Source organism: Haliaeetus leucocephalus, unplaced genomic scaffold (genome assembly GCF_000737465.1).
Source record: "Haliaeetus leucocephalus isolate CR32 unplaced genomic scaffold, Haliaeetus_leucocephalus-4.0 Scaffold273, whole genome shotgun sequence".
In the NCBI taxonomy this organism is placed as follows: domain Eukaryota; kingdom Metazoa; phylum Chordata; class Aves; order Accipitriformes; family Accipitridae; genus Haliaeetus; species Haliaeetus leucocephalus.
Window position 1 is genome coordinate 431351 of NW_010972709.1, and position 11445 is coordinate 442795.

Below are 11445 nucleotides of genomic sequence, written 5' to 3' on the forward strand. Positions count from 1 at the left end.
TGGCCGCTCCCTGCCGACGGCTCGGCCCGTGGGCCGGGCCCTGGCCCCGAGCCGCCGGCCTTGGTCCCCGTGTAGCCTGCGGACAGGAATCTCTCGGGGAGCGCCCCGCTTGCGCGTTCCTACTTGTGCACCCGCTCGTTTAGCTGCTAATTCGGCCCGCCGACTCGGGTTCGGGGAAGGCCGCGCACCTCGGCTGCCGTGGCAGGCGGTGGCTGCACACGATGGGACGGTTATGCCGGCGTGTGCCCAGCCATGCGCCTGGCCCGCGCCTGGTGCGGATGCTGGTGCAGAGATGGGTGGCCAAGCTCCTCGATATCGCTCCCTTGCTCTGAAGCCGCTGCTGCAGGCGTCATGGCGTGGCTGCCTTCCCGTGGCTCATTGGGGTGCGTGCCCAGCCACGCTCCCCAGTATGGATGCAGCTCTCGCTGGCGCGGCAGCGGGGCCCACCTCGCTGGTTCCTTTGTGCCCACCGGTTGCGTCCTCCTGGAGCCCCGGGCTGCGTGCTCGCTGGGGCAGACGTGCCCCTGCTGCCTGTGGCATGGGAGCTCAGCCCCTGCAAGAGAGCGTGGTACTCGCAGCATGGCAGGAGCAGTCTGCATCCAGCCCAACACACATGCCGGAGGATGATGTGGGGTGGGGAAGGGGGACATGGCAGTTACTGGGTCCTGCCTCCTGCCGGGCTGGGATAGTTTTTGAAGGGAGCTGCAGGTGCCTCCGCTGTCCCCTCGCAGCTGGTGGGGATGGGCTGTGAGTGGAGCCCCCAGCCTCTGGACACACACGCCCATCGGCGCAGCTGTTCTGCACACAGAGACGCAGCCAACCTTCTGCTGCAGGCCTGTGGCCTCAGCTCGCTGGCAGCCGATGGGCACCGCTGGCTCATGGCCCTCGTGGAGATGGGCTGGGGCAGCCGTGGGGCCCTTTTCTGCCCTTTGCCTGTGGAGCATCCCTGCTGCCCAGCTTTCTGAAGGGCTTTCCATCTTCCTGGGCGGCAGCCTGACCTGCTGGCTCTCCCAGAAGTCCTGCCCTCTGCTCTGAGAGCACCGGGGTCAGTTTAATGAGTTAATGCTGGCAAAGCAGTTCTGGAGGGATAAGTGCTGTGTAAGCACTAAGTCTCCCAAGTCTCCCTGCGTTTGGAGCACGAGCCCCGCACAGCCCGGCTCTGCTGCCCTACAGCACAGATAATCGCCCGGCACGCAAAGCACTGGCTCAGACCAACCCCTTGTTGCACCGCCAGGGAGGGAGAGGGGACTCTGCGGAGGGACAGTGTGAAGCCTCGATCCTTGGAGCGAGGAGGCTCAAGCGGCCGAAGGGGGTGGCAGGAGCAGGGGCACGGCCGGGCGCATGGGGAGGCAGCCCCGGCCCGAGGAGCCGCCTGTCCTCTGTGTGACGGGTGTTTGCAGGGGTGGGATGGAGCAGGATGGCAGCGTGGGTGGTGCTGGGGCCAATTTGGCATCGCCCATACAAGCCCCGGTGCCTGCCAGGCTGCCGGCAGCAAGCTGGGATGTCCAGTCAGAGGCATGTCCTGCGGACCCTGAGCTGCCCGGTTTGTGGCAGGGGCCTGGGCAGCGGCTGTCAGAGCAGTGCTGAGGATTGGGCAGCCTCGTCAGCTTCTCTGCTTGGGGCTCACCTCACAGATGGGTACAAACCAGCCCCCGTCAGCACCCCTGGAGCCACGGGGCCTGTGTTGGACCCTGGCCCTGGCGCAGACCGTGCCGGGCAGAGCTGGAGCTGGCAGAGGGTGGCTGGGGGAGCTTGGCCACTGGCAGAGGCTTCATAACACAGACTGGGGGGGCTGCCCTGACATGATGGACCCCTCGGACTGCGTTTGCACGCGTGCCCCTCACAGGGCTGGGTGCCGGCGAGGCCCAGGGACGTGGTGCGTGGCTGCGCGTGCGGGACACGCGGGGAGCTGTGTTTGCGGTGGGGGAGGAAGGCTTTGAGCTCAGCCCAGAGTCTGGGCGTCTGAGCAACCCACTGTCTTTCTGCCTGTGCTGGCAGGCAGCCGGGACTCAGCGTGCTGGAGACCTGCATCCTCCCCGTCCTGCTGTCTCCTCCCAGCTGTGGGCTCACAAGGAGTGGCAGCTGGTGGGATATATAAAGGCAGGGGAACCTCAGCCAGCTCAAAAGAAACTCTTGGAGCTACTGGTGTTCTCCCTCCCTCCCTTCATGTGATTCAGCTTCCCCACACCAGGGGAGCCGAGGACAAGCCTCACTGTAAGTACCCGAACTGAGCTGGCATTGTGTAGGCAAACCCCGGGGAGCGTGCACAGCCTCGGGAAAGGATGGCGTCGGCTCCGGGCCCTGGGCAGGAGGGTCCCCCGTCCTCTGTCTTGCACAGAAGTGGGGGAAAATGCTGTGGGGGGAGCCCTGGGCCGTCCCCACAGTCTTGCAGGGAGCTCTGCCTGTTACTGCTGGATGGGGAAGCTCCGGCTCTCGTCTCAGCCCAGCGTGTGGGCAGGCAGCACATCTCCGGGGCCGGGGGCAGCTGGGGCTGCCTGGGAGGGCTGTGGGGCAGCCCCACAAGAGAGGGCTCCCTTCTCTGCGGGGACCGGGGTTCCCAATGCAGCAGCAGATGCTGGGCTCACGCCTCGCCGTGCAGTTCTGGGAGCTTGGTGTGTTCAGGGCAGGGTGGGACGCTGCTGGGGCCGGCGGGAGCTGACTGGAGCCAGTATTCCTGGTGGACATGAGACCTTGCAGGTCCCGCAGGGTCTGTGCTGGGGGCTTGTGCGCAGCACCCTAGGGTGGGGGCTGTGCCACGCGTGGGCTGCTGGTCCATGGGGGTTCAGGTGATGGGGACCTGGGCAGCATCAGGGGGTTTCGGGCTGTGGGGAGCAGCGGAGCTGTGGGGTGTTCCTCAGGGCCATCCCCTGCCCTGGGGCTGCGAGCAGGGTGGGCAGTAGCTGCCTCCCTCCCAGGGTGGCTGGGTGTCCCCTGTGTGCCCCTCTGGGCCAGCCTGTGCTGACCCTGCTCTCTGCTTCCAGGTGCGAGATGGCTGCCGGCAGCTGCCGCCTCCTCCTCTTCCTCCTGCCCTGGCTGGTCACGGCCTCGCACAGCCCACCCGGCTGCAAGATCCGGATTACCTCTAAGGGGCTGGACCTGGGTAAGGGGCTGGATGGGACCCCGATCTCAGGGCCTGGGTGAGAGGGAGGTTGGGACGCCGCTCCTGGGGTCTGCACTTGGGTAGGGCTCTTGGCTGGGACCCCTGCCCGCACTGCCCACATGTGGGGCAGCTGGAGAGGAACTGGGGGACTGGCTGGGGGCAATGCTGCCGGGAGGGCAGCACAGCCTCTTTGCGGCCAGCCCAGGCTCGCTTTGCTTTGCAGTGAAGCAGGAGGGGCTGCGCTTCGTGGAGCAGGAGCTGCAGAACATCACGGTGTCGGACCTACATGGGAAGGAGGGGCAGTTCCACTACAACATCAGCCAGTGAGTGCTGCCCGCTCCCTGCACACGCAGCTCCCCATGTCCATCTGACCATCTCCATCCCTTTTCCTGCAGGGTCAAGGTGATGGACCTGCAGCTGGCATTTTCTGACCTGCACTTCCAGCCTCAGCAGCACCTTGTCTTCAACATCAAAAACGCCTCCATCAGCCTGCGCTTCCGGAGACAGCTGCTCTACTGGTTCTTGTGAGCTAGCCCCCCCCCCCGCTCCCCAGGCACCAGCTTACCCCACCGCTGGGCCACAGCCACTGCTTGGCTGTGCCCACTGGATGCCATGGGTGCCTTGCTGCCCTGCCCTGCAGCTTGTAGGAGCTGTGCACTCCTCTCATCTGCTTTTGTTGCTTCCAGCTATGATATTGGGTCCATCAATGCCTCTGCGGATGGCGTCCACATTCACACAGTGCTGCAGCTGGCCAAGGATGAGGCTGGGCGCTTGAAGATCTCTAACATCACCTGCAATGCCTCCATTGCCAGAATGCATGCAGGCTTCTCCGGCACACTCAGGTACACCCAACCCCACCACAGCAGCCCTGTCCTCTGCCGGGCCAGCTCCGCCTGTGCCCAGCTCCCCGACCCCCCTTTCTGCGCCCTTGGGACTTCCCCATCCCAGGCTGTGTGCTCACATGGGGATGGAGGGACAGGACTGGAGCTGCAGGGGAAGGCAGGCAGCTGCAGAGCTGCTGTTGTGTCCTGCAGGAAGGTCTACGAGTTCCTGAGCACCTTCATCGTCACAGGGATGCGCTTCCTCCTCAGCCAGCAGGTATGGCTGAGTGCAGACAGGCAATGGAACCTGGCGGATCCTCGCCTTGCCCTGTCCTGCAGCAGGAGGAGGGTCCGGGATCCTCGTCCAGACCTGGGAGCAATTCCTCTCTTAGCCCAGGCCCTTGCCTTTCAGATCTGCCCTTCCCTGGAGCATGCCAGCCTGGTGCTGCTGAACTCCGTGCTGGACACGGTGCCAGGTAAGCGTTGCCCTGGGGGAAGGGACCAGACCCCGCTCACCATGGGGAGGGTAGAGCTGGGCATCGGACTGCCAGGCAGCCCGCAGGCTTGGTCACAACAGCACATCTTCCCTGGCAGTGAGGAACTATGTGGATGAGCACATTGGGATTGACTACTCCCTCCTGCGGGATCCAACTGTCTCCACGGACACCCTCGACCTAGACTTCAAGGTGAACACTGGGTCCTGCCCTGCCAACCCTCCCACCGTTCCCATGGGGGCGGCTGTGCCAGCCTGCACACTGGGCACCACGGAACGAGCAGGGTGGGCTGCGCTATGGCTGCAGAAACTTCTCCTGTTCTTGGCCCAGGGCATGTTCTTCCCCCGTGCGAGAGAGAACCAGGAGCTGGAGAACCACGCAGTGGAGCCGGTGATCAAGGAGACCGAGCGTATGGTCTACGTTGCCTTCTCCGAGTACTTCTTTGACTCAGCCATGCTCGCATACTTCCAGGCAGGTGTGCTGACCATAGAACTCCAGGGGGAGAAGGTAAGCAGTGCCAGATCACCCTGCTATGCACAGGCAGCTCTCTGCGGGCAGGGGCCCACTGCCAGGCAGGAGGGAGGGCTAGGCTTTGCCTGCAGAGCAGAAGAGATGCCATCCAGGGAGCAGCTTTGCTGGGATCAACAGCAACTGCTAGCTTACCCTCCGATGGTTTGTCCTCCCTGCAAGGTGCCCAAGGACCTGGAGGTTTTGCTGAGAGCCACCTTCTTCGGGACCATCTTCATGCTGGTAAGAGGAGCACCCGGCCGGGGCGGGAGGCACGGGGGAGCCACTGGGGCAGAGCACAGCCCTGCCCAGCTCCATGCCTTCAGCTCACCTTCCTTCCTCAGAGCCCTGCTGTGGATGCTCCCCTGCAGCTGGTGCTGCAGGTGTCGGCTCCCCCCCGCTGCATCATCAAACCCTCAGGCACCTCCGTCTCTGTCTCTGCCTTCCTCAACATCTCACTGGTGCCCCCGGGCCGCCCTGCTGTCCAGCTCTCCAGCATGGCCATGGTGAGTGGGGGGGCTGGCCAGGAGGGGTGCGTGTGGCCAGGGCTCTCTGTCCAGCCACCCCAGTGTGCACGGGAAAAGTGTTTCCCACCCCGCGTGGGAAGGCTCCAGTGTCCCAAAGCAGAGGGAGAGCAAGAGGAGCAGCCAGCCTGGCCAGCTGCCTGCAGTGGGCACAGCAGGGCTATGATTCAGCCTTCTCTATCCTCAGGAAACGAAGCTGAGCGCCAAGGTGTTTCTGCAAGGGAAGGCGCTGCGTGTGCAGCTGGACCTGCGACGGTACGGCCCGTGCTGGGGTCCTGTGCAGGCTGCAGGGAAGGTCCCCTCCGTGCTTCGCTCATGGCTGCTTTCTCCCCTGCAGGTTTCGCATCTACTCCAAGCAGTCTGCACTGGAGTCGCTAGCGGTGAGCGGACCCATGCCAGCCTGGGGGGTCTGGCCTCCCTTGCTAGCCCCCAGCCGCAGCACGGGGCAGGCTCAGGCAGGGGCTGCGCATCGCAGGACACCTCTTCTAGCCTACCCAGTGCTAAGTGCGGGCATGCCCAGCCCAGGCAGGCAGGTCTGTTGCTGCTGCCGGTGCACTCACGCACACTTCTCTCTCCCCAGCTGTTCTCACTGCAGGCCCCACTGAAGACCCTGCTGCAGCTGACGATCATGCCACTCATTAACGGTAGGCATCACCACTGCCCACACACAGCTGGGCTTGGGGTAAAGTGGGACTCAGCTTCACACCATCTCTCCCTCCCTGCAGAGAGGACTAAAAAGGGCGTGCAGATCCCGCTGCCAGAAGGCATGGACTTCACCAAGGAGGTGGTCACCAACCATGCGGTATGTGGCGGGATGGGGACAGCCTGGGCCCCCCCAGCAGGCGCAGGGACCATGTCCTGCTGGGGCAGGGTGCAGTCACACCCAGCCTTGCCCTAATCCTCTTCCCTGTCGCAGGGATTCCTCACGGTGGGAGCTGATCTCCACTTCTCCAAGGGGCTGCGGGAAGTGATTGAGAAATACCGCCCAGTCCCTACCGCCCCTGCCTACCCCAGCTCACAGCCTGCAGAGCCCAGCATGGACCCCCACCAGCTCTAGCTCTTCTCCCCACTCGCTCCTTCACCCTGGACTGAGGGCAGATCCCGGGCTGGACCCGTAGACTGTAGGTAGGAAGCAGCTTCCCTGGTACCACTGGCACGTCCTGCAGGGCACCTGTGCCCTGGTGGGTAGCAGCAAGGCGGAGACAGCCGCTCTGGGAACCCCTGCTGCACCCCTTCTCATTACACTAATAAACCACTCAACTCCAACCTGCACGGCCTCGTTGCTTGGAGGACGTGCCCACGCTGCACTGCATGGCTGCCAGCACATGGGGAGAGATGGGGAAGGCGGCAGACAGTGCTGCTCCCCCAGCTCAAGGTACCTGGGAGGCAGACACAGCTCAGAACGGTGGCAGAGGGGCTCAGAGCAACTGCGCTGCCCCTGCTCTTGCGGGTGGCTTGTTCCCAGGCCTCACCTCACCTTCCACTCACCTGTGCTGCATGCTCAGCACATACTGGTACTCCTCGGAGAGCAAAGGAAAGCAAAGCAGGGGGTAGCAGAGCAGCGCAAGGAGCTGGGCAATGAGGAGCAGAACCACCTTGTTCAGAGAGTTTATTGCGAGTTCCCAGAAGCACTGCGTGCCCCAGATAGTGAGCAGGCAGTGGGATTGTCTTTGTGGTAAGCCTCCTTCACCAGGATCAGATGTGGGAGCAGTTTGGAGGGGAGGAGAAAGCCCCTGCAGGAGCAGTGCCCAGCTGCCCGCAGCCACCACATGAACTGTGCTTTCCTAGCAGGGGGCAGCTGCCTTGGAGCCCGCCCAGGGTTGTGTGCGTGCAGTGGCCGCAGGACAGAGGGGAAGTGGTGGGGACTGCTCCCTTCCCAAGAGGGAAGTAGCTGCCTCCCCAGACAGGGAGGAGGTGAGACAGGAAGCCACAAGCAAGGAGACGGCTGCAGCAGGGGCAGGACTCCTCACCCAGTAAGGGCAGAGACCCTGGGACTCATCCCCGCGAGCCCGCACCCCCCACCCACCGCAGGCAGCCCCATTCTCCAACCTGTCTGGCCGAGCACCATCCTGCAGGGCTGGGCAGAGCCCGGGGCCAGAGCAGGGAGCCCCATCGGCTGCAGGAGTGACTCGTTTCATGGAGCAGGGAGCCCGGGCGCAGCTGAGCGGCAGTGAGGATGGGCTGTGCGGGAGGTGCCGGGTGGTGAGGGCAGCCGGGGCGCCAGGCACCGCCTCCACAGCTCCTAGTAAGGCTCATTCTTAATGAAGCGGCTGAACATGGTGAAGGCAGCAAGCGGCCGGTCCGTGGGCACCATGTGGCCAGCTCCCTGTGGGAAACGGGCAGCAGCAGATCAGTGCTGGCTGTGGGGCTGCCACAGCCCTGCGACCACCTCCAGCCCCAGGCTGCCTGCAGCACAGCCAGCAGCGCCCCACTCTGACCACAGCACTAGTGTCCGGCACACCTGCCCACGCTACGGTCAGCAGCCCTCTCCCTGTCTCCCCAGAGCTCCTTGGCCCTACCTTGACTGTGAGGAAGGCGATGTTGGTAAATTCCTTCACAAAGCCCCCAATTTGGTTCTCGCCTCCTTCAGTGTAGAGCCAGGGCCGGCGAGCCACCTGCACCTGGGACCGGCAGCAGCACCCTCAGTGCCCCAGCTGCTCGAGGCAGGTGGCCAGCCCTGCCCACACTCTCGCCGCAGCCAGCCCTGGCGCGCAGCCGACTGCACAGCCTGGACTGGTGACCGGCCTGGCCCAGGCCCTGCTCTGCCCACTTACCTTCTGGCAGAGGGAGTCCACAAACCACTCATCCCCGAGGAAGTTGCAGGCCATGTCGACGTCCCCGTTGTACACCAGGATCCGGTACTTCTGCAGAGCAGAAGGAGGGTGAGTGTTTCGCAGGGCAGCAGCCCTGGCCAGGCAGGAGGCTGGTTTAGCAGAGCCGGTCCCAGGGCCCTGTGGGCTCCCCTGCACGCACCATGGCTCCGAGCAGCTTCAGGTACTGGTCGTTCATCTGCATGTACAGGCGCTTGTAGTAGCGGTTCACCTCAAAGCTGCGGAGGAGGCGTCAGCGTCATGCGGCTGCTCATGCTCGCGGAGGTCCCTCCCCGCCCAGAGCTTGCTCACCTGCACACCTGCCACTCCAGGGCGTCAGGGGAGATGTGGAGAGCCTTCTTCACCTCTGGGGAGTTCAGATACATGCTGAGGGCTGTGGAGTTGGTGCAGGGTGGGTCCATCCGGACCTTATTCCGGGCTACCGGCATCCGGAACAGGTTCTGGGAGAGAGTCAGGAGAGTCCCTACCACAGCAGCACCTGGTGCTAGCCCCCACGGGAGCAGATGCTCTCTGCCCCCTCCTGCCCACAGGCAGCACCACTGGCCGGGCAGAGGATGCTCACAGCCTGCTGACACGGGTGCCCGGGCTCACCTGCCGCCAGGAGAACCTCATCGGCATCCGGATGAAGGAGTTGCCCAGGTCATGTGTGATGAGACAGTCACCCTCGTACCTGCAGCCGGAACGAGCACGGGAACGGGCTGACAGCTCTGGAGGAACAAGGGCTCAGGCCCCTCCCTGGGGGAGTCCTCAACAGCAGCCAGACACGGTCTACCTGTCCCAGAGGGACCCCCTGCCCAGCCCACCATGTCCGTCTGCCAGCCAGGACCCACACGCTGCAAATCAAAGCAAGCTAGTGCCTGGAGACCCGTTTTCCCTGGGGCCACTCTCACCTCATACTCCCAGGGACACCGCCATCGCATGGGGCGTAGAGGTTGTAGATGTTGAGGCCGGACTCCTCCACAATCTGAATCGTCTCCTCCATCTGCAACGAGCCACAAGGGTTTGGGACTCAGCAGGACACTTGAGGGACATGGGCCCATCCAGAGCCTGGCAGGTGGGTGCTGCTCACAGACACCGGGGCACTGGGCACGCACTCAGGGGCTCCAGCTCTCCTCACCTTGAGCGTGCAGTTCAGGTTGGAGTTGTCATGGAAGTTGCACTTCTCTTTGGAGCAGCAGAAGGCCTGCAAGTCCTTCCACAGCCTGCCAGCAGAGACCAGGGGACTTGGACCACACTGCCCAGGCGGCAACGCCGACACGAAGCCAGCAGCCGTGGCCACAGCCATGCTGCAGCCTCCCTGCCCAGCGGCCACACAGCATGTGGCTCAGCCCAGTGCCCCATGTGCCCCACAAACAAATGTGCCTGCCTGTGGGAGCTGCCAAGGATGAGGGGCCATCTCCGCAGCCTGGCTGCTGGCCCACATCAGGCCAGGAGCTTCCCTTGTCCCACAAACCACCGACCCAGCCAGCCCCATCCCATGCCATGCCCCTGTCCTGCTTGCCCAGGGACAGCGCATCTAGCAGCAGCATTCCCCCTCCTCTTACTCAGTCCCCAGCAGGCCGTGGTAATAGGCAAAGTAAACCAGGGAGTTGTCATTGATCTCGTAGGATGAGAGGCCATTTCCCACAGCGATTCCCTGCAAGGCAAGAAGAAAACAACTCTGTTGTGTTCCAGCTCCCCACAGGGCAGGCGCAGCCACAGCGGCATCAGGCAGGAAACAGATTCGGCACTGTTTACTCCACAGAGAGAACAGGAAGGGTCAGGGGTGCCTGAGAACACTCCCCGGTCCCATGCGACGCAGCAGGGACGGACAGGTCTGCCAGCAGCCGCTGCCAGCACCTCAGGAGAAGATGAAAGGCCACGGGGCCAGACCCCCCCTACCCCCCAGAGGGGGCCCTGCACGCCAGCTGCACAGCCGGTCCCACCCCGGTCCCACTCGAGAGCCCCAGCGAGGTCCTGACAAGCCCTCTGCTCCACAGCTCAGGCCAGGCCAGCAGCAGAGCCCAGCTGCTCACCTTCAGGTTGAGGCTGGGGTCCTGCATCACCCACTCTGCCAGTGTGGGGATGTAGACCCCCCCATAGCTCTCCCCTGTGAGGAAGAGATCGTTCTTGGAATACTCAGGGAAGAGCCGGAGGAAATCCTTCAGCGCCAGGTAGTTGTTGCGAGCAACCTGCAGGGAGGAGGAGACGGGGGTCAGGCAGCAAGGCAGGACCTCCAGTGCCCAGGCAGGGGCAGGCAGGAGGCAGGTCCCTCCCAGCAGCCCGGGTCACTCGCCTCGGTATCGTTTGTGGCATACTTCTTGTCCTCGGAGTAGGAGAAGCCGACGCCAGCGGGGGACTCCAGGTAGAGCACGTTGGCAATCTGCAGGGACGGCAGAGGAGCTAGAGATCAGGGGAAAACCCCCAGCTCAGCAAGACAGAGGGCTGCTGGCGGCACCCACGGGTGCCCGGCCAGCCCCAGGGCTGTGCTGGGGGGGCCACATTCCAGCCCGGCTCCACAGCAGACTCAAGAGGAGGGCGTGTTGGGCAGGGCTCCGTCCAGAGGGCAGGAGAAACTGGCTCAGGGCCACGCTCTCCCCACAGCCACGGAGGCTGCAGCACCGGCGCCCGTACCTTGTTCCAGGCGTAGTCGTTGTATTTCAGTGTGACCCCGTCAGGCTGGATCTGGGGAAGCGGAAGGCAGTGACTGATGGGTACAACCAGGCCGGCCCCAGCTAGACGGCTCATGCCATGCAGCATGCTGGCCCCCAGCGGCCCTGAGCCGCGGGACGGCTGTGACTACTGACCAGGAAGGGGCCGTGCTCCTTCAGGAAGCCCTCCATGGAGCTGCAGCCGGGGCCCCCATTCAGCCACAGCACCAGGGGGCTGCTCTGGGGGTTGCTCTGGGCCTCCACAAACCTGCAGACGCACGGCCGTCAGTCCCCGGTACCCGGCCGGGCCCCCTCCCCGGCTGGTCGGGGCGCGGCCCGGCACCAGCCCTGGTACCGGCGCGGCCCCACGTACCAGTAGTGCAGGTGCTGGCCCGGCCCGGCGCAGAGGTAGCCCGAGAAGTGCCGGAAGGAGGGCTGCTTGGTCAGCCCCGGCAGGAAGGTCACCTCGTGGCCCGGGGGGGCGGCCCGGCTCAGCCCCAGCAGCAGCGCGCCCAGCAGCAGCGGCCCCATCTGCGGG

General features: G+C 64.4%; 2 protein-coding genes across 3 annotated transcripts in view; one reads left to right on the plus strand and one right to left on the minus strand.

Moving 5' to 3' along the window:
• The first annotated feature begins 1886 nt into the window (after positions 1–1886).
• Positions 1887–6545, plus strand: PLTP (phospholipid transfer protein). Its single transcript, XM_010569356.1, has 16 exons — positions 1887–2214; positions 2982–3100; positions 3324–3423; positions 3496–3624; positions 3787–3942; positions 4135–4198; positions 4334–4397; positions 4516–4607; positions 4746–4922; positions 5106–5165; positions 5267–5428; positions 5634–5701; positions 5784–5826; positions 6027–6090; positions 6172–6248; positions 6363–6545. Exons 2-16 carry the CDS (start codon positions 2989–2991, stop codon positions 6501–6503), a joined length of 1509 nt encoding a protein of 502 aa, XP_010567658.1. The 5' UTR covers positions 1887–2214; positions 2982–2988; the 3' UTR covers positions 6504–6545.
• A 515-nt stretch (positions 6546–7060) lies between these two features.
• Positions 7061–11445, minus strand: part of CTSA (cathepsin A) — a 7110-nt gene continuing 2725 nt past the window's right edge. For both annotated transcript variants that reach the window (XM_010569360.1, XM_010569361.1), the window contains exons 2-15: positions 11281–11438; positions 11064–11175; positions 10891–10941; positions 10553–10639; positions 10293–10448; positions 9822–9913; positions 9395–9479; positions 9168–9259; positions 8869–8947; positions 8569–8717; positions 8420–8495; positions 8221–8310; positions 7966–8067; positions 7061–7772 (exon numbers count right to left, since the gene is read on the minus strand). In XM_010569360.1, the coding sequence (XP_010567662.1) occupies positions 7689–7772; positions 7966–8067; positions 8221–8310; positions 8420–8495; positions 8569–8717; positions 8869–8947; positions 9168–9259; positions 9395–9479; positions 9822–9913; positions 10293–10448; positions 10553–10639; positions 10891–10941; positions 11064–11175; positions 11281–11438 (1413 nt within the window). In that variant the 3' untranslated portion in view covers positions 7061–7688. The remainder of the gene's footprint in view (positions 7773–7965; positions 8068–8220; positions 8311–8419; positions 8496–8568; positions 8718–8868; positions 8948–9167; positions 9260–9394; positions 9480–9821; positions 9914–10292; positions 10449–10552; positions 10640–10890; positions 10942–11063; positions 11176–11280; positions 11439–11445) is intronic.

Excerpts from the sequence above, each read along its gene's own strand:
- PLTP (XM_010569356.1), top strand. The coding sequence starts at position 2,989 with ATGGCTGCCGGCAGCTGCCGCCTCCTCCTCTTCCTCCTGCCCTGGCTG. Across the intron at positions 3,101-3,323 it reads CTCTAAGGGGCTGGACCTGG|TGAAGCAGGAGGGGCTGCGC; the intron begins GTAAGGGGCTGG and ends TTTGCTTTGCAG. Across the intron at positions 6,249-6,362 it reads AGGTGGTCACCAACCATGCG|GGATTCCTCACGGTGGGAGC; the intron begins GTATGTGGCGGG and ends TCCCTGTCGCAG.